The 21,331-nt window shown below is 32.1% G+C and overlaps 1 protein-coding gene across 8 annotated transcripts in view; it reads left to right on the top strand.

Annotated features, from left to right (window-relative positions):
* DOCK7 (dedicator of cytokinesis 7) overlaps nucleotides 1-20,810 on the top strand; it is a 154,703-nt gene extending 133,893 nt beyond the window's left edge. For 3 of the 8 annotated variants that reach the window (XM_036234672.1, XM_036234665.1, XM_036234651.1), the window contains 10 exons: nucleotides 779-922; nucleotides 3,372-3,503; nucleotides 5,040-5,054; nucleotides 11,113-11,238; nucleotides 13,069-13,158; nucleotides 13,275-13,511; nucleotides 13,866-14,009; nucleotides 15,200-15,306; nucleotides 17,455-17,622; nucleotides 20,201-20,806. In XM_036234672.1, coding sequence (XP_036090565.1) covers nucleotides 779-922; nucleotides 3,372-3,503; nucleotides 5,040-5,054; nucleotides 11,113-11,238; nucleotides 13,069-13,158; nucleotides 13,275-13,511; nucleotides 13,866-14,009; nucleotides 15,200-15,306; nucleotides 17,455-17,622; nucleotides 20,201-20,243 — 1,206 coding nt within the window. In that variant the 3' untranslated portion in view covers nucleotides 20,244-20,806. Of the gene's footprint in view, nucleotides 1-778; nucleotides 923-3,371; nucleotides 3,504-5,039; nucleotides 5,055-11,103; nucleotides 11,239-13,068; nucleotides 13,159-13,274; nucleotides 13,512-13,865; nucleotides 14,010-15,199; nucleotides 15,307-17,454; nucleotides 17,623-20,200 lie in introns of all 8 variants that reach the window. The other 5 variants (XM_036234678.1, XM_036234654.1, XM_036234668.1 and 2 more) reach the window with 3 other exon arrangements.
* The last annotated feature ends 521 nt before the right edge of the window (nucleotides 20,811-21,331 follow it).

The raw sequence follows: 21,331 nt of genomic DNA, 5'->3' as shown, positions 1-21,331 counted from the left end.
AAAAGAAAGTGAGTTGTTGTTTCTCAGAAAACTAAGTCATATGATTTGAAAAGACTTGATAAAAGTGAGTCTCCCAAATGATTACTGTTTAATTAATATGGTCCAGACAATGACAAAAGATTGTAGGAAAAGCTCTTAGAAATGTAGCCTAAGTTGATAATCTTTCTAAGTTCAAATTTTACTCTACTTTAAAGAAACAAAAACTAGAAATCTTAAATGATAGTCGTGTTGTGGGTGGGTATTTAGTCAAGAGAGATTATGTGGAACTGTGATCTGGAGACCCACACAAAAAGAAAAGGCCTTAGACCTACTTCAAAAAATTGACAAATGAATTTATAACGACCAAAAATGTTTAGGTTAAAATAAAATAGTTAAGGTTTGTATGTATCATTTCTTTAGTTAGAGGTAATGACTCATCCCAATCTCATGGGATAAAAGGGCTTTTATTATACCTGTTTTTTCATTAACTTAGTGTATGTTAGACAAGTCAAAGAGACCATTTTTGTCCTATGTCATCACTGTTTTCTTTAGCCCAAAATTCGAAAAGATTTTTTTTCTTACAACCTTTTATTAATGGAAAAGTTATCTAGCAATGGTGTTTTATTTTCATCTTCAAAATACAAAAAGTTTTAGATTTGTCTTTTGTCTGTGCATTGACTACCCTTTTTTTTTAACTTAAGCTGATAATTATATTTCGTTTCCAATTACTTCTTCATATACATCTCTCATGCTAAGAAATTAATTCCATTTTATAAACCTTTTCAATTTTTCCCCCTAGAATATTTCATCTAATGTTTTAGAAGAGTCTGCAGTCTCAGATGACGTGGTATCTCCAGATGAAGAAGGTATCTGCTCTGGAAAGTACTTTACTGAGTCAGGACTTGTGGGATTACTGGAACAAGCTGCTGCTTCTTTCTCTATGGTAGATGACTCTTGTTCATTCTCTTTCCACAGTTACATACTTCTGAATTATTAGTGATATGTATATTATTTTCTCTGTCTATGAACCTACTTTTTCTTTATGATCATTTTCTCTAAGTACCTTAAGAACTATATAGGAACAAATTTTCTTTCTAGATTCATCATTGCTTACTCCTTTTTGTCTTAATAATCTGTCACTTCCTGTAGTGCTTTTTTGTGAACCAACTCTTAATCTACAACAGATTTTTTATTGGTTTACAAAACTTTTACCACCAAACATTTCTAAAATGTTAAAATTTTATTAAAAACAAAACAAAATAAAAAGCATCTGGATGATTTAAGTTCCTGTTTGAGAAGACTGATGTGGCTCTAGATACAGAACTTGTCTGTTGAATGAAAAGAAGAATCTTCTTTTGAGTGTGTTGGCTATTGCCCTGGTTCAGGAAGGTTATGGCAACTCATCCCATTGGTTACCTAGTGAGCCCTATTAGGTAGGTGTTAGGGGCCAGGAGCTTACTTATCAGGAGCTTCATGAACCACAACCTGGATTCCTTGTCTGACCTGCCCTGCTATGCTATAACCAGTCCTTGTCCCTCTCCATCAATGTGTGAAAAATTGAAGCAGTCATGTGGATCTGAGATAGGATGTTTATTGGAGAAGGGAAAGATAGCCAGTCAGATCCCTGCTTACTTTCTTGAACCATGGTGATAGAGTCACCTACTTTCTGTGACATTTATTTCTGCTGATTGTTCGGTGTCCCAGCATCAAGGTTTAGAAGACAGTGAGGTTCATGTCAGCATAAGAAGGAAGCTTGAGGTAATATGTAATGCTGTCCTCCTTCCCCACTGAACTACTTTTAGGAATTGGTTATTTCTTTTCCTGGCCTTAACCCTACCCTGCAATCTGTTGGTTAAGGATATAGATTTAGAAGTCATACAGCCAGAATTCAAATCCTGGCTCTGCTACCTTAATCCTGGCTCTGCTACCTTAGTCGTTAAATCACTTCAGGTGCAAATTATTCAACCTATCAGTGTCCCCCTTTTTTAATCCATTAAATGCATCTAATAATAGTACCTACTTCATAGGAATGTTGTCAAAATTAAATGCGATAATAATGTATGTAAAGTGTTTATCATACTTTCTGGCTCCAGGTAAGTAAGTACTAGTATGTTTGGCAATATTATCCTCTTCATCATTATTGGCACTTAAAATCAACTCATTTAAATATAATGATTCTGAGACTAAGAATGTTAAGCATTGAATCATGTTAAAATTTCTTATCTTTGAGGACCTCAAACGCCCTGATTTCTTTACCTGGATCTCTGCAAATTGAGTTTCAATTTAAGTGATCTGAAGTAGCAGGGGAAAAGTTTTTTTGCTGTTAATGGAATATTTTAATAAATATACATTCTGTGTGTTTATATGTGTGTGTTTGTAATTTTAATAATTCACAGTGGTGAATTTATATTGTGGTATGGTGGCCTATATTAGAATTTCTTTTGCGATAGCATGTAATTATGAATTTCATCCTTTTTCAATTAGTCTTCTTAATCTTAATAAAATAATTACTGGAGCATTTTAGTTACACTAAATATATCTCACTATTACAACTACCTGAGTGCTTAATAAGCTCCTGTGAACTAACTAGAAAATATAAGAACTATATGTATATTTCCTTGAGAAAATATGTTTGCTGATTTGTGAGGCAGTGGGAACTCAGTGGCTGTTGGAAAATATCTCTCTCTTCCCTCACTACAACCACCAAACTATGATTAATAAGGATGAGAGAATAGAATAGCAGTATAAACACATTTCGTCTTTTATGCTAAGTATAACCAGAGCAACCCTTGGCCAACCCCTGGCCAATTAGCAGCTAGTAGAATAAAATCTGGTGGCTCAGAGCCTTCTCATGTTTTGTTAAAGATGAGAAGATTTCTGATAAGATTTTCTGTGCCAATTTAATGTTTTGAAAAAGTAAGTAATTTTAGTTATCTAGGCAGCCACAGGTTGTCTGATATCTTGTGTATCCGTGACCAGTGTAATAATTGGACTTCTCTTATTCCTCTGCTCAGAATTAGTTTCTGCTGAAGTTTATATGCATATATAAATACACGCACACATTTACCTTAATGAAGTAATTATTGGGTAGACAGAAGCAGAGTGTCCAATTTAAATTATATAGAATAAAAGTATGCATTATGCATGTTTGTATGTTAAATGCACATACATACATACATGTAATTCCATCCATCTAGAGGAAACAATAATTGTGCAAAATTTATTTATTAAGCTTTAGTATAATTAAAAATTAGTACCTTTTATTTTTATATCCTGTTAGAAATGCATCAGTGGTATTGTCTTAGTAGAAATATTGTGAATTCATAAATTGTAAATATTTACTTTCTTATTTATGTAAAAGAAAGCAATATCTTATAACATTATTCTTATAGGCTGGTATGTATGAAGCAGTTAATGAGGTTTACAAAGTACTTATTCCTATTCATGAAGCTAATCGAGATGCAAAGAAACTGTCCACGATTCATGGTAAACTTCAAGAAGCGTTCAGCAAAATTGTTCATCAGGTAACGATTGCAATTTCTAACTTCAGTATAAGCAAAGAAAATTGTCTGAAAGCATTAGCGTTGCTTTGTACCTATGTCAAACCAGATCCCATGAAATGACTATTTTAATCAGGTTACAAATGAATAGTGTCAAAACGATGGTTCAGGGCCAACGCTAGGCTCATTAACAAAAAATGAATTTACCTAAAGTAGATTATGATTATCTTAAACTTCCCACATAGCTTTTCTTTTTTTCCTTCACTTTTTTGAATTATTACTAACTGCCAAAATTTTTTAAATTGTGAGTTATTTTCTGTTATACAGTATCAGTTATAATTATAAATCTGATTTTTAAATTGAGTTCTATTCCTTTGCTGCCAAAAAAGTTTTTTATTCAAATTAATTTTTAATTAAACAATACGAAAGTTTAATAAACTCCTAATATATTTAGTGATTTCAACTAGACTTAATTGTTTTTCCTAGATGTTACTATTCACTAATCCTTTGACATATTTCTAATATGAAAATAATGAATAAAATTGTCTTATGTTTATTCGATTATAATATAGTATGACTTCAGTACTGGTTTATAGTTCATGGGATCCACATATTATCACCAAAATTAAAATCAAAATAAACTTAGTTTACAAATGAAGTAGACTACTACCAACTGATATCCTTGAAACTAAATTCTTGGCTCCATTGAAATTCTCTGAAACATCCTGTTGAGCCTTTTTCTTCTCCACTTTTCTGTTCCCTTTCCTGTACTACCTGTGCTATTATCTGCTACTGCCATCATCTAAAAAGGAAGTGGAGTATTGAAAATCCACTTTTGTATTCAATACTAGTCCTACTTCATTGTCCATGGGCTTGACCTCCTCTTTCTTGCCATGGACTAAGCTGTTCTAGATGAATTGATATAATCTGAAAACTCTTTAACAGTTTTAAAATAGGGCTGCTGTACTGTTAAGCCAGAATTTTATTGTCAGCTACTAAAATATTGAAGTTGCAAAGATTTACTAGGATTCATAATCATAACAAGTGGGTCTTTTTTACAATCAGTTATACGTATACTGTCAAAAGAATCTCATCCCAGCTTCTAGAGCTGTAAATTGCAAATTATACATGTCAGGTCTGGAACATCTAGAGCTAGTAGATTCCAAGAAACTTAACATCCATTTATATAAAGACAATTGAGCAAAGTGGCAATTTCTATCCCAATTTACCCTTGGTAGCTCAGTTTATTTAGAAATCTAATTTAGACACCAAATAGGAAAAAGCAGTTGCTTTTCTTTCTCCAAAATTTGTACTTTCATATTTAAAGTTTTAAAAGGTGAAATTTTAGCTACTAGATTTTGAATAAGCAGTTTATAAAATTATCTGCAGTCTTAAGTGAAAAAAATATGGTATTTTAAAATATCTTAGTGTCTTCTATTCATGGAGAAGGATTTATGGTATATGGTACCTTTACACTACTAAACTTCCTTTGGCCTTTTTTTTTGTTTTTTTTAAACAGTTTTTTTTATGACTTGCCCTTTTTTACTTTTTATTATACAGAGTACTGGCTGGGAGGTAGGTAATGTTTTAGTTAGTTAAAGACACTAATAGATTGATTTGATCAGATTTCTTATGCCAATGCTTTGCCCACATGTGCTAGCTGTGGGCATTCTGTTGCTATCTGCTGTCAACTGAATTCATTAACCAAAGAAATTTGTTAAAGTACCGTAAGCTATTTTAAAATTTTTATTATTAAGAGGTTGTAGGCAGTGCATGGAAATCCACATATTACACTAATGAGATTCTTTGGTAAATGATCCACTTTGTCATCACTTTAGTTTGTTTTTATCATTTGAAGCATTTTCTTTCATTGACTGTTACACACAGATTTCTTTTTAACCATATTGTTTCACCTCATTTTACAGAGGTCGATTTATGTGTTATTGCTCAGAGGTGTAAATAGAAAATACTGTATTTCATCTGATCTAAGATGCCATCAATTGTAAGACATCCCATTATTTTACATGCCTTTAAGAAAGAAAAAAGAAACCTGTGTATTAAACTACAACATCCTATCAGTGGAAAGATGCCAACTGCAAAGATATTAAAATGCGGGGGAAAAAATGTGCATCTTAGAATTGATGAAAGAATGTGTTAATTTGATCTTGAGTCACTTCACTTTGAGTATAAGCCCTACTGAGGAAAGAAATTCACTTTTGTCATCTAAATTTTATTCTGGGTATGGATAAAGAGGTTGAGAGAACCTTAAATTTAATTTGACCTCATTCTGATAGTGCTTGATAATTGATGTTTAATGAAGACTACGAGTGCTTCCTTTTCTGTTCTAAGTTGTTGGGCTTACAAAAAGTTATATAAAAAAACAAATCTTACCTGAAAAATTCCAGGAAGAAATTGATTGCCATTGTTTTAAATTTCTCTGTAAAGGAAGCAATTATATAAAATGTACCCGAATTTATTTTGATGAGGTAAAGCAAGGTATTAATAAATCAGATTTATTTAAAGCTAGGTGTATTTTTTAAATTGTATGCTTTGCCTTTCACTTGGTAATCAGGTTTATGTTGACTAAGTGGTTTAGACTTTCTCTGTTTGGTTTTGTGACCCAAATAGAAAATCTTAAGAATAAATGTTACTGCTCCATTTTCTTTCATTTCTGAATTGGTTCCCTCCTTTTGCTTTTGTGCTTTTACATGTACCTTAATTCTCCAGATTACATGTGTATGACCTTATTAATATTTAGTATAGAATCCCTCATCTGTGGCTCAATTAAGACATATATAAAGAGACTTGCCATGGTTATCTGTGAGTGATAAAGTTCCTTATGAATTTCCTAACATGAAATGGAATTAGCTGAAAAGTAGGCATAAAAGAAGATGTATTGAAACCTCTGAGCAGTTTATTACTAGTCTGCTTGATGCTAAATCGACCCCTGAAAGGTATAATTTTCACTGGTTATGACATTAATATCATTCTGTCATCATGTTTATTGCATGGTAAAAGTTGCACAGGCTTTATTTTCTTGTTTATATTCTTGTCACTACTTTTCACTGGGCCTTTAGCTTTGTAGCTTCTAAAATTGTTGCACGCTTATTTTTTGCCTTTTCCTTGTAAAACTTAAGTGGATGCTTGCATTTTAAAAATGTGTTTGCTACCATTTGCTGCTTATTTGTTTTGAAATTTCCCTAATTAAAATGCTTTCTGTTTTCTCTTCTCTCTTGCCCCTGGTTGCTGACCCTACTCCCTACTTTTACTATTGTCTATTGTGGTAAGTTCCTATCTTGTGAATATTTTTCTTTTTGACTCAGAAAACTTCAGTAATTTCATTTTTTCTAAAAACTATGTTTCCTAGCTAATTTCCTTATATTCTCAAAGAACTCTCCCTGGATTGAAATTCAAGAATGATAATTTAAACATTGTAGAAAGACTCTTTGAATTGATAAATCATCACTCTTTGACTTACAGGAAAAGCCTTCTGTGCTTATATATTAACCATAGTTATATTTTTCATTATGCTCCTTAATTTGGCACAAATTATTTATGTTGGCAAAGCTTTTTGGGGATGCGTGTGTGCGTTTGTGTGTGTATGTAAAAGATAACTCTAAAAGTTGGTACTTAGCAATTTGGTAAAGTATTAACTATGCAAAGTAACAAATCATGAGCCCTTCATGAATCTTAGTGGCTATTCATCTCTTGTGTCTGTTTCAGTACCTTAATGGCTGTTTAGTGTTCACCTTTATTTTCCCAAGTCCATTTTTTTTAAATAATAGGAGATAAAGTATGCTTTAATCATTTCTTGTGATTGCATTTTAAAGTATGTTTAGAAAAAAAGGGACATGTTGAATATCTGTATGAAAATTTGTATAATCATCTAATTTTGTGTGTGTATATTTCATTTTAAAAAGATACATTTATCAATTTACCAAATAGTGATCAATTTGTATTCAGAAGTAGACGATTTGTATTCACAGTAAAGGACAGTGTTATAATATAGTGGAAGACAAAACAGAGAAGGAAGTACCAAGCAGTTAATCAAGGAACATCTCAAAAATTCTCAAGGAAAACATCAGAGAAGTGGAAGTTGGTATATATATACTTATGTCCTAGTGTTTGTATACCAGTATATAGAGTATAATGAGGATTATATAGCTTGATTAAGAACTTAGACTAAGGTATCAAATATATTGGGGTTTAACTCCCAGGTCCACCACAGTATGGTTCACACACTGTGACCTTGGGCAAGTTACTTTTCTTCATGTATGCAGTAAGGGGGAAAATAATGGCACCTAGCTCAGAGTTGTGATGAGATTGATATAATGCATGTAAAGTGGAGAGCTAGTGTCTGGCACATATTAAGTACTCAAAAAAATGTTGGAGATTATTATTGTTATTACTGTTATCTAAAAATCTTAATACAATTTGGTTAATAATATCTGTCCCCATATTGAGATCTGTGACTAAATAAACTAATAAAAGTATATGTGTTCTTTAAGAGAATAGATCTAATAGAAAGGAAGAGAATTACCAGTATGTGGAATACTGGTATGCCTACATGCAAATCAGTTAACCTGAAGGAAGCATAGTGGAAAATAATTGAGTGAAGATAAAAGAAGTTATAAAAGTGGTGTCATTGTGGAAATATATAACAGATAATACAGATAAAAAGAACTGGAACAGATTTAAGATATATTTGTCATAAGAGATTTCAGCCATTAGAGACATGGATAGATGAGTAGGTGGATTTCTTTGTCTAGGACATAGTTTCATCACCCATACAATTGTGGACTTAATAAGTAGAACCGCTAAGGAAGAACAAGTTAAAATATGGGAATAATGGGAAGTTCGAAAAGAGTTCATAACAGTAAGAGAAAGCAATGTTAGAAAACAAAAGCTAGATGATAGGAAATGAGTTTTAAAAGATATTCCAAGGAAAAACAAATATCTTGTGGTCCAAAACTCTGAGGAAGAAATAAGATGATGTTTTTCCTGAAGATGGAGCTATGTTATTTTGCTTTCATGAACCTGAGAGGGTCACTGATTTGACATTAGAGAACTCTTAAGTTGAAAAAGAATTTACTCAGACTCTTAATTTTCCTCTGCTGCTCCTTCCTCCACCTTCGTACACACACATTCATTTTCAATTCTAGTAACTCCATATAGTTACCTCTTTGATCTCATCGCCTCCATTTTCTCACTTACTTTCTTTAGCCACACTGGCCACCTTCATATTATCCAAACACTGGAGATGCTCCTGCCCTGAGACCCAGCTCTTCTCTCTGCCTGGAATGTACTTTCTCCAAAGATCCACATGAATAACTCTCACATCTCCTTCACATCTTTGCTTAGATGTCACCTTGATGAGACCTATCCTGACCACTTCCTCTGTCTTGTTCACAATTTCTCACAAATATCTAGAACAGTATGCTGACACATAGTAAGCACTCAAATATTTGATTGGGTGAATAGTATCCCTAACATACATTCTGTTTCATAACTTCGGATCCTCCTTTCGTTTCCCTTTCTCTTTCTGTACTGCAATGTCCTTTCCTTTCCTCCCACGTCCACTGTTCATTTCCTGAGTCTGTATGCCACCTCTTTTGTGACCTGGTTCCAACAGGGTTAATATAATATACTATAACAGGGTTAAATATAATTAAAAATGGTATCACTTTTTAATCATAGCACATGACCCTTTGTATTGCAATTGTTTGAATACATTTTTTACTCTCGAGCCAAATCTTATTTTAATTTTTCTATTACTCATGAAGAGTGCCTAACACATCATAAGCACTCAGTTTTTTTTTCCTTGAACTGAACGTTAGTGTGAGAAAGTAAATAAAGAGCTTTAAATGACTGCTTAGCAGTTCAGTTTTAAGCTGCATTAATAAAATCCAAGTCCAGATCCAAAGAGGCAGTGAGGGCACTGATCAGATCACATCAGCAGTATGATGTCTATTTCTGAAATACCACATTTAAAATGCAAACTGAATAGTAATTACCGTCGTAATGAAGATGATTGAGAACTGGAAAGTTTAGCTAAAGGAAACATCCTAATAGCTGTCTTCAAATATTTAAAAGGCCACAATATTGAAGGTTTGGAATAGTGTTTTAAATTGGAAACCTCTGAGAGGAGTACAGCCAGAATAACAATATTTTAATATCTGTGTTCTTAAAAAGAGGAGTATATATGTATGTATGTATATGATATTTTGGAAAAATAATCACAAATTAATTTTTTTCAAATATCTTTATTTTCTACAAAGTGCTTTAATTCCTTGATTATGTCAAAATTTGCTAATATTATATTGTTCCATTGTCATATCGATGATTTTAACTATAATTTTGATTTAATTCATTTACTCTCTCTTGAAATATTTCCTTTGTTACAGAGATCAGTTAATTTTTACGTCTGTTAAATTTTCAAATAAAATAACTTGTGAAAAAATTTTAATTAGAAATCTCAAGTTTCTTTAGCTCCAGAGACATTTTTTAAAAAGGAACTTTATTTCTTCTGGATAAAAATATGGGGATATTTTTAGTCACAGTATTTTGTTGTTTGTATTATAAAACCAGTAAATTAAGAATCAGCATTTCCCATTTTGCTTACTTGTCTGTGAAATTTATGATTTATTTTACATGCCCTTTTGCCTTTTCAATAAGAACTCAATATAGGAAAAATAAGTAGAAGACAGATTAAGCTTAAAGAGAATTTAGTGGTATTTAAATACTTAATGCATGTCTGTGTATGTAGGAAGCCACCACTAAGTCCTTCTGAAATATTTTTGTATCTAAAGTGAAAGAATTGCATAGAAGTTTTTAACTATTTTATCTTTATTAAAGTAATTTGTTTTCAAATGTACTGTGTAAGAGTGACCTTAATATACTTCATACTTGAAATGAATGCGTGGTTAATGTATGCAGTGGATGATTTGGGACTGTAGAATAACCAACTCGTCTCCACTGTTTCTTCTTTTTATATTTTATTCTTATATTTTTCCCTTTCTATTCCATATTTAGTTATTCTTTCACATGTCAGTATTTTATTGGCACAAGGATGCTGCTTGTAAACTTTTGCTTTAGTGCTTCCCAATATTGATAGCCTTAACTGTTTGTCTTCTCTCTGCCACGTGCTCTACTTGGCTCCTAACTTGTATGATCTCATTTAATATATCTAAAGAGATTATATAAAGGCTAATGCTAATTAAAAATGTTAGTATTGTTTTTAAATTTAACTTTATTTAGTATGCTCTAATTTCAGGATAATTAAGATACAGTTCATGTTATACCAAACATCTTTTCTTGCAATAAGGAAAACAAGTGAATTTATTTCAATTGTATGGACCAATGTGAAGTAGTTACTTGGTACAAACCTTGAAAAACATATACCATATGTAATTTAGTCACTTGGTAAAAATCCAATGACATGTTATTTGTTAGAAATAATGAAAAAAGATTATTTACTTAGTGTTTACCTTCATTTGAGAAATAATAAAATATTGTAATTTAGACAATTTTTATGGTTTCAAGAATTATATTCTAAGATTTTCTATATATACTGTGAAAAATGAAAAGACTTTATATTAAAGTTTCTTTATTTTCCTAAACCTAGGATGGTAAGCGGATGTTTGGCACCTATTTTCGTGTTGGTTTTTATGGAACCAAGTTCGGGGATTTGGATGAACAGGAATTTGTTTACAAGGAGCCTGCAATAACTAAACTTGCAGAGATATCTCACAGATTGGAGGTGAATGCTGTGGTGAATCATAAAATGTCATCTTTAATTCGTGGTGATGAATAGACTTTCAGATCCAGATCTAATCATTTAATAAGCCAAATCCTACTAAATAAACTACTCATTAAGAGTATAAGGATTTTTGAGAAGTAAAATAATACTGAATAATCTCTTTCAAATCTTTTATGGCAACAGTAAATAATATTAGCTTTTTTTTTTTTTTGAGGTTCTATTTTCACATATTTTAGAAACCCTATGCCCTTCAGAATTACTGTGATTTATGGAGAAATGTATAGTATTTACACATTTTGTGGAAAAAGGCATAAGGAATTGAGCAGTAACTAATGATGGAACTAGAAACCCAAGAAATTTCTGACTCAGAGCTTTATCACTTTGGTTTAACTGATTCCCAGTGAAATATCCTTAGAATTTAAAAGCTTGAAATCATACCAAAGAATCCCTTAACCTAGTTACCGTTCCACATACAAATATTTTTATTGGTGCAGGGATACTAATTGTAAACTTTTGCTCTAGTGCTTCTGGATAGTCTTAATTTCCACCATAAATGATTATTTTTCATATGATAAGGCTAAACAATTTTTTTTTTTTTTTTTTTTTTTGCTATAGTTAGTCTTTCCAACTTTTCTCTATTTTTGTCACTCAAAGTGTGGTTTAGGGACCAGAAGCATTGGCATCACCTGGGAGATTACTTGAAGTAAAGAATCTCAAGGATGTGGTTCCATAGTGTAGTGGTTAGCACATCTGCTTTACATATAGAAGGCCCTGGGTTCGCGCCCTGGTGGAGCCACAGTCCATGATATACAGCTATGCCACCCTGAACAAGCCCGATGTCTGATCTCAGAAGCCAAGCAGGATTGGGCCTGGTTAGTACTTGGATGGGAGACCACCTAGGAAGACCAGGTGCTGTAGGCATAAATAAAAAATAAAAATTAAAAAAAAAAAATTATAGAATCTCAGGCTCTATTTAGACCTGAATCAAAATCTGCTTTAAACAATTCATCAGGTGATTCGTATTCCTATTAGAGTTTGAGAAGCATTGCTCTAGGCTTGTTTTAAAATTCTCAGCTTTTATATTCTGATTGGTCTTTTTAGGGCTCAACTTCCATAAATTGGCTTAAACTGTGACTTTTGTTTTTCAAGGGGCTAGGTAAGTCTTGGGAAATATTGAGACAGGATTCCCCAAACTTAATCATAAAAATTATCTTTTGGGGAAGAGTGAGGTTTCATCTTTAAAGATTCAGATGAAATTTTTCCTTTGAAATAGCTCCATTCATTGGCCATGTTTGCTACTTGGTGTCACATGGAAAAGTCACTACATTCTTGACCCAGGGTTACTCGTTCAAAATCTAAACCTATAACAGTACTTCAACAGGTCAGTGCTTTTATTTGAAAATTCTGGAACATTACATTAAATCATTCATAAAAATGAATGCTTGTTCATTGACCCACGTCTGCAAGAAATCAGGCCACATCAAACTCAATAAAAGATCCTCTACATCTAAAATACTGTTTCCTTTGTCTCTGCTTTGAGGCCTTCTTGTGGAATCCTGTCTTTTTATTGAAGATAATATTTTTTTTCTATTTTATATTATTTAAATGACTAGATAGGGATAATGAGGAATAAATATGGTCTGAGACCATGCTAATTTGTAGGCTAAATATAATTTTTGCAAACCTAAGTAATTATTACTTTGTAATTACTGACAGTTGTACAAGAACTTACTAAATGGCCTAATTTTGCTCAGGAGTCTCTTTCAAAGGCCTTCTCTATTCTCTAATACTGTTAACTTCATGTAAAAGATTTCTTTTTCTTTATTGTAGGGATTTTATGGAGAAAGATTTGGAGAGGATGTTGTTGAAGTTATCAAGGATTCTAATCCTGTAGACAAGTGTAAATTAGATCCAAACAAGGTAAGCTGGAGTAGACTATAATGACTCAAAATCAGTCTTTGAGACTGATTCTGTTGGAGAAAGACTGAATGGTGATTTAACAGTGAGAAAATGAAGGACCTTTTTTCTTTTCCCAGGCATATATTCAGATTACTTATGTGGAGCCATACTTTGACACATATGAGATGAAAGACAGAATCACATATTTTGACAAAAATTACAATCTTCGCCGTTTCATGTACTGTACACCCTTCACTTTAGATGGGCGTGCCCATGGTGAGCTTCATGAACAGTTCAAACGGAAGACCATTCTGACTACTTCTCATGCTTTTCCTTATATTAAAACAAGGGTCAATGTCACTCACAAAGAGGAGGTAAGTTCACAAATGGGGTAACAGAATTAGTGAAACACATATGTTGGAGCCATGTGAGAATAATGTGAACACAGCGTTATGTACTGCCTGCACATGGGAACATACTAGAAATTTACCCAATTTTGAGACATTAACTTTAGATTTCTTTTAAGTCACTAGCTAATCCTTAGCTTTTGCTTTAAAAGATCGTTTTTTGTTTTTTTTTTAATTTGGGCATCCAAAGTTTGGAATTTTATTATTGTTGGATAACAGTTTACAATTGGTCTCTTCTTTTCACAATTTAATTGATTGTATATAAAGCTCATTAAATAGTTTTTATTTGTACACTGATCTAATAGATATTATTTCACCCAGATCATCTTAACACCAATTGAAGTTGCTATTGAAGACATGCAGAAAAAGACACAGGAGTTGGCATTTGCAACACATCAGGATCCTGCAGATCCCAAAATGCTTCAGATGGTACTCCAGGGATCTGTAGGCACAACAGTGAATCAAGTTAGTGCTTTTCGCTGGTACTATTTAAATTGTAAATGGAATTTGGTATGATTTTATATTTTACAAAGATCACAAATAAGTACTAAATCAAGTGAAAAAAGATATATGCTAAAAGTTGCAAAAGACACTGAAAATATAAATGAAGGCAAACTGAAAAACAAAAAATTTGTATAATCTCAATTGTTAAGGTTTTCATGTGTCTTCTATACTGCCTTCTGTTTTTCTACCTATCTATGCTTAAACATTGTATTAAGAAGGAATTGATTCACTTAAAATAGCCTTTCCTTTAAAAGCTCGTACTGAAAGAATGTGCTGTAAAGAAGAAGGTTCATTTTTAGAGCTATGTAATTGTGCATGTAAACGCCTGCTCTCTTAGCTACTCCCTGGTGCTATCTTCTCCAGATCTCCACAGTGAGTTGTGAGGAAAAAATAAGTAATGTGGAATCATTTTGAAAATTTTAATAATATATGTATACAAGATATTACTGTTAATTTGTCATATGCAGATTAGAAGCCATCCTCATTTTCTCCTTGCTGATAATTAGGGAATACTCCCAAGGTAAGGGAGAATCCAGACAGGCTTCAAATGCAAGATTTCACGTAATACATCTTAACCCTATTTTCTAGATTAAAGGAACAAACCAAAAAGTGCCCTACCTAAACTGATGTAAACACTTTAAAGACTTTTACCCCCTAAAAACTTACATGATTTGGAGGTTTTACTTCCAAAAAATGTAACTTATAAAAGATAATCGTCTTTAATTTATGGTGTTAAGAACACATTTAGAATACTGAGGAAATGTTTCAGGAAATGAAGTCTAATAATCGGTGCATTGATAGTTGATTGCCAGTAGCCCAACAACTTTTATATCCAGGCTAAATTAAAGAATGTAAAAAATACAAGGTAAAATCCATTAATGAATATAATAGTCAATCTTTGAGCTCCTACTCTTATTTGAAAATGAACTAATAAGTTAATTTAATTGCAGCTGGCAAGAATATAGATTTCACATTAGGAAGAACTAAAAACATATTGCCAGAATCTGTCTCTGAAGAGTTTTAATATAGATGTAGACATATGCATTAAGCTTAAATGCAGCATCTCAGTGCTAAGAAAAAACATTTGCGTAAATTCTACCTCTGTGATTTCAGCGAAGACAAAACACACTTCTTATTTTCTTATTTTACAGGGGCCTTTGGAAGTTGCCCAGGTTTTCCTATCTGAAATACCCAGTGACCCAAAACTCTTCAGACATCATAATAAATTGCGACTCTGCTTCAAAGATTTTACTAAAAGGTATTCAAGGCTTCCTACATAAAGATCTTCAAATTGAGACTATCCATGCCACAATATAACATAAGAGTCTTAAGGGACTATTGAAAAGAGAAAATATATGAAAGTTGTTCACATTGAAAAATAGTCCGTGTATTTCTCTATTTACTTAGATCTTTTAAGTGTTTTCTTAATATTAATTTTCTGTAGAGGCCTTGTTTTAAATTATATTTTGTTTACTAGTATATAGAAATGCACTTGAGTTTTATATATTTTACATGACAATAATGTCAAACCCACTCGTTAATTCTAATAGTTAACCCGTAAAATCTTTTTTACAGTGATGTTTAGGACCTCTGGTACTATATTGAATGAAGATAGTGATCGAAGGCATCATTTTCTTGTTCCTGAGCTAAAAGGAAATGTTTTTATCATTGAGTGTAATGTTTTCTTCAGGTTTTTTGCAGATATTTTTAATTAGGTTAAAGAAGTTCCTACCTATTTGTAGTTATGCTAAGAGTTTTTATCGTGACAAATTTAAAAATGTTATCAAATAGGATGTGTGTTTGTGTGTAATATTTGGTAAAACCATTTCCTATTATTTTATTTGGGAGTTTTGCACCTATCAGAATATTAGAATAAATTGTAATTCAATCTCACCCACGAAAATAGTTTCAAAACAATTTATTCTTATAGTCTCCGTTAGATTTTAGTATCCTAGCCTTGAAAAATGAGTTGGAAACTTTTCTTGGGAATAGTTCTTTTTTTCCCCTATACTATGGAATAGTTGGGGTTTTTTTGGGGGGGGAGGGTTGTTTGTTTGTTTGTTTGTTTGTTTTTGTGCTGTAGAATAACTGTGCTGCATTGGGATTTTCTGTCCTTACAATGTTAGGTATAATTTACATATTAGTGTTTTCTTCGTGGATAGATTTATGATTCGACTGATTCAATGTATTTGATCTTTTAGGATTATTCATGTTTTAAGTCTGTTTTCGTAAATAATATTAATCTAGAAAAGTGTAATTGCAAATTTATTTCCATTAAATTGAATGTAATAGTCTCTGAGCTTTTATAACTTCTGCTCTTTTGGCTTTCTGTCCCATTTTAAATTTTTAGTAGGGGATATTAGGTCTTCTCTCATTTAATCTTGCCTACGCTTAGTCTATTTTTTGTTTTTTCAAAGAATCAACTTTTGCTGTTATTGATATAAAGCTATCATACTTTAAACTGTTTTCCTGTTTTAAAAAAAAGTGCAGCTCACTACTGGCATTAATTTAACGACACGTGTAGGAATGCTACATTTTCTAGGATTTGACATTTTTGGTGGTCGAGAATTATTATATTTGGAAATACCACTACTAAACAGAGAATGCTATAGATTGATGTCATTTCTTTTCAAAGACTATCAATATACTAGAGCAGCGTTACAATAATAAAAGTGAGATATTTCATGGCACACTGGGGGTCAGGTTAGGACTGTAATCCGCAAGTTATCTCAGGGTAAACGCTGCAGCCACAAGCACCGTCCGCAAGTATTCTTGGGGCAAACGGGAAATGGGTTAAATTTTATTTCCTTCCTTATACTTTGAGTTTATTCTGTTCTTTTTAAGTCACTTAGCTCTTAAGTATTCGCCTTCTTTTTAAATATAAGCATTTAAGGTTATGCATTTTCCTGAGTACCACTTCAGCTATATTCTGCAAGTAGTGATATATATTCATTATTTTTTAACATCCTTTCATTTATCAAGAGTTCAGATATTTTTTTCTTAAACATCCAGAATTGGATAAAGGATTATCATGATCTATTCATGTAAGAAACATTTATTTGAACATAGGCAAACCACTGTGCCAGATGCCATCAGTGCCTCATAAATGAGTATGGTTATATGTTTAAAGTACTTTTAGTTTCGTGATAATGTGTGAAAAAAATGGCTTCAGATTTAACATTAAAAATATATAATTTTCAATTAAATGAAAACTGAAAGTGAATGTTAGACTTTAAAGGTTCTCAGTTGATCATCTGTTCTGTACTTTAAACCTAATACAAGAGAGGATATTTAACACTTGACTGAGAAAATGAATTATTTCATTATAGTGAAAATTTATATATGTATTACTAAGCTCTCAAACTATGCTAGAAGAAATTATTTGATATCACACTGTTTTTTCTAGGTGTGAGGATGCCTTAAGAAAAAATAAGAGCTTAATTGGACCAGATCAAAAAGAGTATCAAAGGGAACTGGAGAGAAACTATCATCGCCTTAAAGAGGCCCTACAGCCTCTGATAAACAGAAAGATCCCTCAGTTATACAAGGCAGTATTACCTGTCACCTGCCACAGGTATGCTTTTTTTCCTTTTATTTTTGATATCTTCAAAAAAAATAAATCTGCTTGAATTATTTGTTTTAACACTGCATTAGTTTAACTTTTATTACTGGTTTCAGGTATTGTCTCCTTTAACCTAACAAGTTCAATATACTCCTTTTATCATCTATACAAGAATCAGCCTTTAATATAAAAGTCAGATATTTCTGTAATTCAAGAATCATAAAGTTTTGTTAAGTACTCATACTAACCAGGATACCAACACATAAGGCTGGCCTCCTAAAACTATTCCTTTTAAAATTTTGTCACGCTTTCTCGTATTTTTGTGGGAGATTCACTAAAATATGTCAGGAGCCAGGTATTTATTTCTCTCAGCCCTGATAATCAATAGTATACAGTAGGGTCTAGATTTGTATTAAAACAGGTGACCCCATTGAATATCAAGAGGCTTTAGCATTTTTTTCCACTTTCTAAGTGTGACAAATAAAATTAGAAATGGAAATAACCTGGAATTTTCTACAACTGATCCTGGTTCTACTTGAGCAGGTAATTTAATGTAATTTTTGTTTCTTCCCTGTAAAATTTCTTACCTTGAAGAGGTTGTCATGGTAATTAAATAGCATGTAAAATTCCAAGGATGGTGCTTAGTATTTTGCTTTTTAGTACCTGGATTCTGGATGGGGCATGATGACTGCTAAAAGTAAACTACTTTATTTGCATTTTGAAATCCAAATGTATATACAACTAGTGAATATTTGTGGCACCAATATTTTACCACCCTTTTCTTTGAATTAATAACAGTAAAGCCATTAAATTATACTTACCTGATTAATTGGGAGGCCTTTGAAATTGCTCGTATAAAAATAGAATGTAGATGTGTGGTATAATATATTACAAAAGAAAGTTAAACTGGCTATTTGATCTTCTGAGAATTAGTCCTTGGCCTTCAGTGATCTAATATTTTTGTACTTTGACCTCTGAAAAAAATCACACTCATTCAAAAAATGTCTACCAAGTGCCTGTTGTACATCATGTCCACTACAGGGAACATATAGATTATCTGAATCTATGCTACAATATACAGAAACAGAAGGAGACCAGAGGGCCTGTTTTACATCCTTTTTCTGGCAAAATATTTTGCTTCCACCATTCTATACTGATATGAGACATCCTAGGTGGTTTCTTCTTAAAATTCCCAGTGGGAAGCAACACTTAGCCACCTCTACTTTTGGCTTCCCCTTCAGTCCTTTTAAAATTTCTGCCTTCTTATTGCCTGTAAGCCCCTCCCACCAGTCTTTTACTCTCTGATCAGAGGTCCTGGAATGAGGGTGCTGGGTCCCTGACGTAGGTCAGGCAGTTTTCCTAATGCTAGCTAGTCTCACGTCCTTCAAATCTCTCCAGCTCCTTTCCCTTTCCCTCAGACTATTATCCTGAATTTTGCCTTTCTCTATGATCAGTCCTCCACACTTCAGTTCTTAATAATTACAGGCAATTTTTTGGAATTCGGAGAAACTCTTCTTGATTAATAATTATCTAGCTTTTAATACTGCTACTTTCCCTGGAACCAAAAAATCGAGCTTTGAGATTCAAAGCTGAACATGACTTTTTGTACCTGCCCTCTTCTCTCCAGGAGACTGTAAACCTCAGAGCTTAACCTAAGTAACAGGAAGGATAAGCAAAAGAAATTAAAGATAAAAAAAAAAATACATTAAGAGGTATTGAAGAATATTATTCTCTTCATTAACATTTTTAGAACTTAGAAAATAAAACTCTGCCGATTTACCAAATCTGGAATGTTATTTTGCAGTAGGCTTATGGAGCATTAAGATAGTGGTTCTCAAAGTGTGAGCTGGGATCCATGATGGAGGGGGTCCTTTAAACCCTTTCAAGAGGTTCCAGAGTCAAAACTAATTTTATATTAATACCAAATATTATTTGCCTTACCTGTCATTCTGAGAGTACAGTGGTTCTCCAGAGATCACATGCACTGATATTTTAAGACTGAATGCAGAAACATGAGTGAATCTAGGCCTTCTATTAAGCCAGACATTAAATGAGTACCACTCTTCTAAAATTTCTTGCAAGTTATTTTTAATCAACAATGTCATTTATAGTAACATAAAATAATTTAAAATTTTCTTAAAGTTCTAAAAGCTTCCTAGGGTCCTCAATTTTTACATATAAAAGACTTAAAACCCAGAAGTTTGAGAATGACTGATTTCAGACTCAGGATATTTTAAGAAACATCAGCCTTTTGCCTTTTAATAACCTCAAAAAAAATCTTTTCCTGAAATCTCTCCCATTATTTCCTTATCATAATATCTAATACAGCTATTATACAAATGAATAAGTGATCAATGACTTGGCAAAGTGGCTACTGTAATATACTTTTAATCAACAGAGAAGTCTCTAAGCCAGAACATACGACTCAGTAACTTAAAAGTTAGTAAGAACTTTGGTGGCAGAGGGGCTTTAAAGGTAATAAGTTTTTGGTAGCAAACCTTTGAGATAACTCTGACAGAAAAAAAAATAAAGCATATTTTAAAGGAATATGTAAAAATTGTTTACTTATATCCTTTCATTCTCTTCCCAGAGATTCCTTCAGTCGAATGAGCCTGCGCAAAATGGATCTCTAAAATAAACATACTTCTTTTATTCATTTGAAAAGAGCCATGTATTCAACACTGAATGTGAACAGATCTATTGAAAAATAAGACTTGGGACTTAATGCTGGAAATTATAGCATTAATTTATTCATTGAAGAATGCAGTGGCCAAAACAAATATCAAATATAGATTGTTGACATTTGAGAATCATGGCTATGGCTTCTAATGTTCTGGTAATATGCTCTTTTTTTAAGACATTTTAATGACGCAAAGGTACACTATACATTTACCATTATTTATACCATAGCTAATGTTAAATTTATTTACTTTTAAGTTTGTATTTTTTAATTTATATTACCATTTATAGATTCATTTTGGAACCATTTTAAATGTAGTAATGCTTATTTTAAAGGTACTATTAAATATGTGAACGTTTACACTAATTTTACTGAGTGAGACTTTAAAAAATTCTTTATTGGCATAAGTAGAGAATAAGTTAAAGAACTAGTTCCAAAACTAGCAAAATGGAAGTAAAAATTGACTGTCACTTTATGACCCGAGTCCCAAATTAAATAAACAAAATATTGGGTGAAGACATATTGATAACTGGTTTGTGAAATCCTAAAACTGGTTTCTAAGGAATTTTCCATTTAGACACCAATAAAAGGGACTTATAAATTAATAAGTAACTTTACGTAATAAAGTTTTTGTCTATGATTAAATATAGGGATAGGTAATACCAGTGACAGTAGCTTTATCTTTGACTCTGAATCTTGTTATACTGATAGTGGTATGAATTTAATGACTCTCACCAACTAAAATGAATGATTCAGTGTTTCAAATTAAACAAGCCAGTCATCATTTTAGTGATCTAAACTGTTAAATTAGAAATCTGCTTTAAAGTTCTTACACCACCATAAAAATAACAATAACTGCTGTTCGATTTTAATATACCAGTTGAATGAGAATTTATATTTTTTGATACTTGCATAGATTTTTATAAAGTACATGTAAAAAGTAAAATTAGTTATAATTGAAATTAAGAGCTAATTTAAAATTATAACTTTATGGTAAGAAACTAATGTGAGTTTTTTTAAAAAAATATATTGTTACATGGC

This window comes from Rousettus aegyptiacus, unplaced genomic scaffold, assembly GCF_014176215.1.
Source record: "Rousettus aegyptiacus isolate mRouAeg1 unplaced genomic scaffold, mRouAeg1.p scaffold_m13_p_1, whole genome shotgun sequence".
NCBI classification, from domain to species: Eukaryota; Metazoa; Chordata; class Mammalia; order Chiroptera; family Pteropodidae; genus Rousettus; species Rousettus aegyptiacus.
This window is presented reverse-complemented; position numbering and strand designations above follow the sequence as displayed.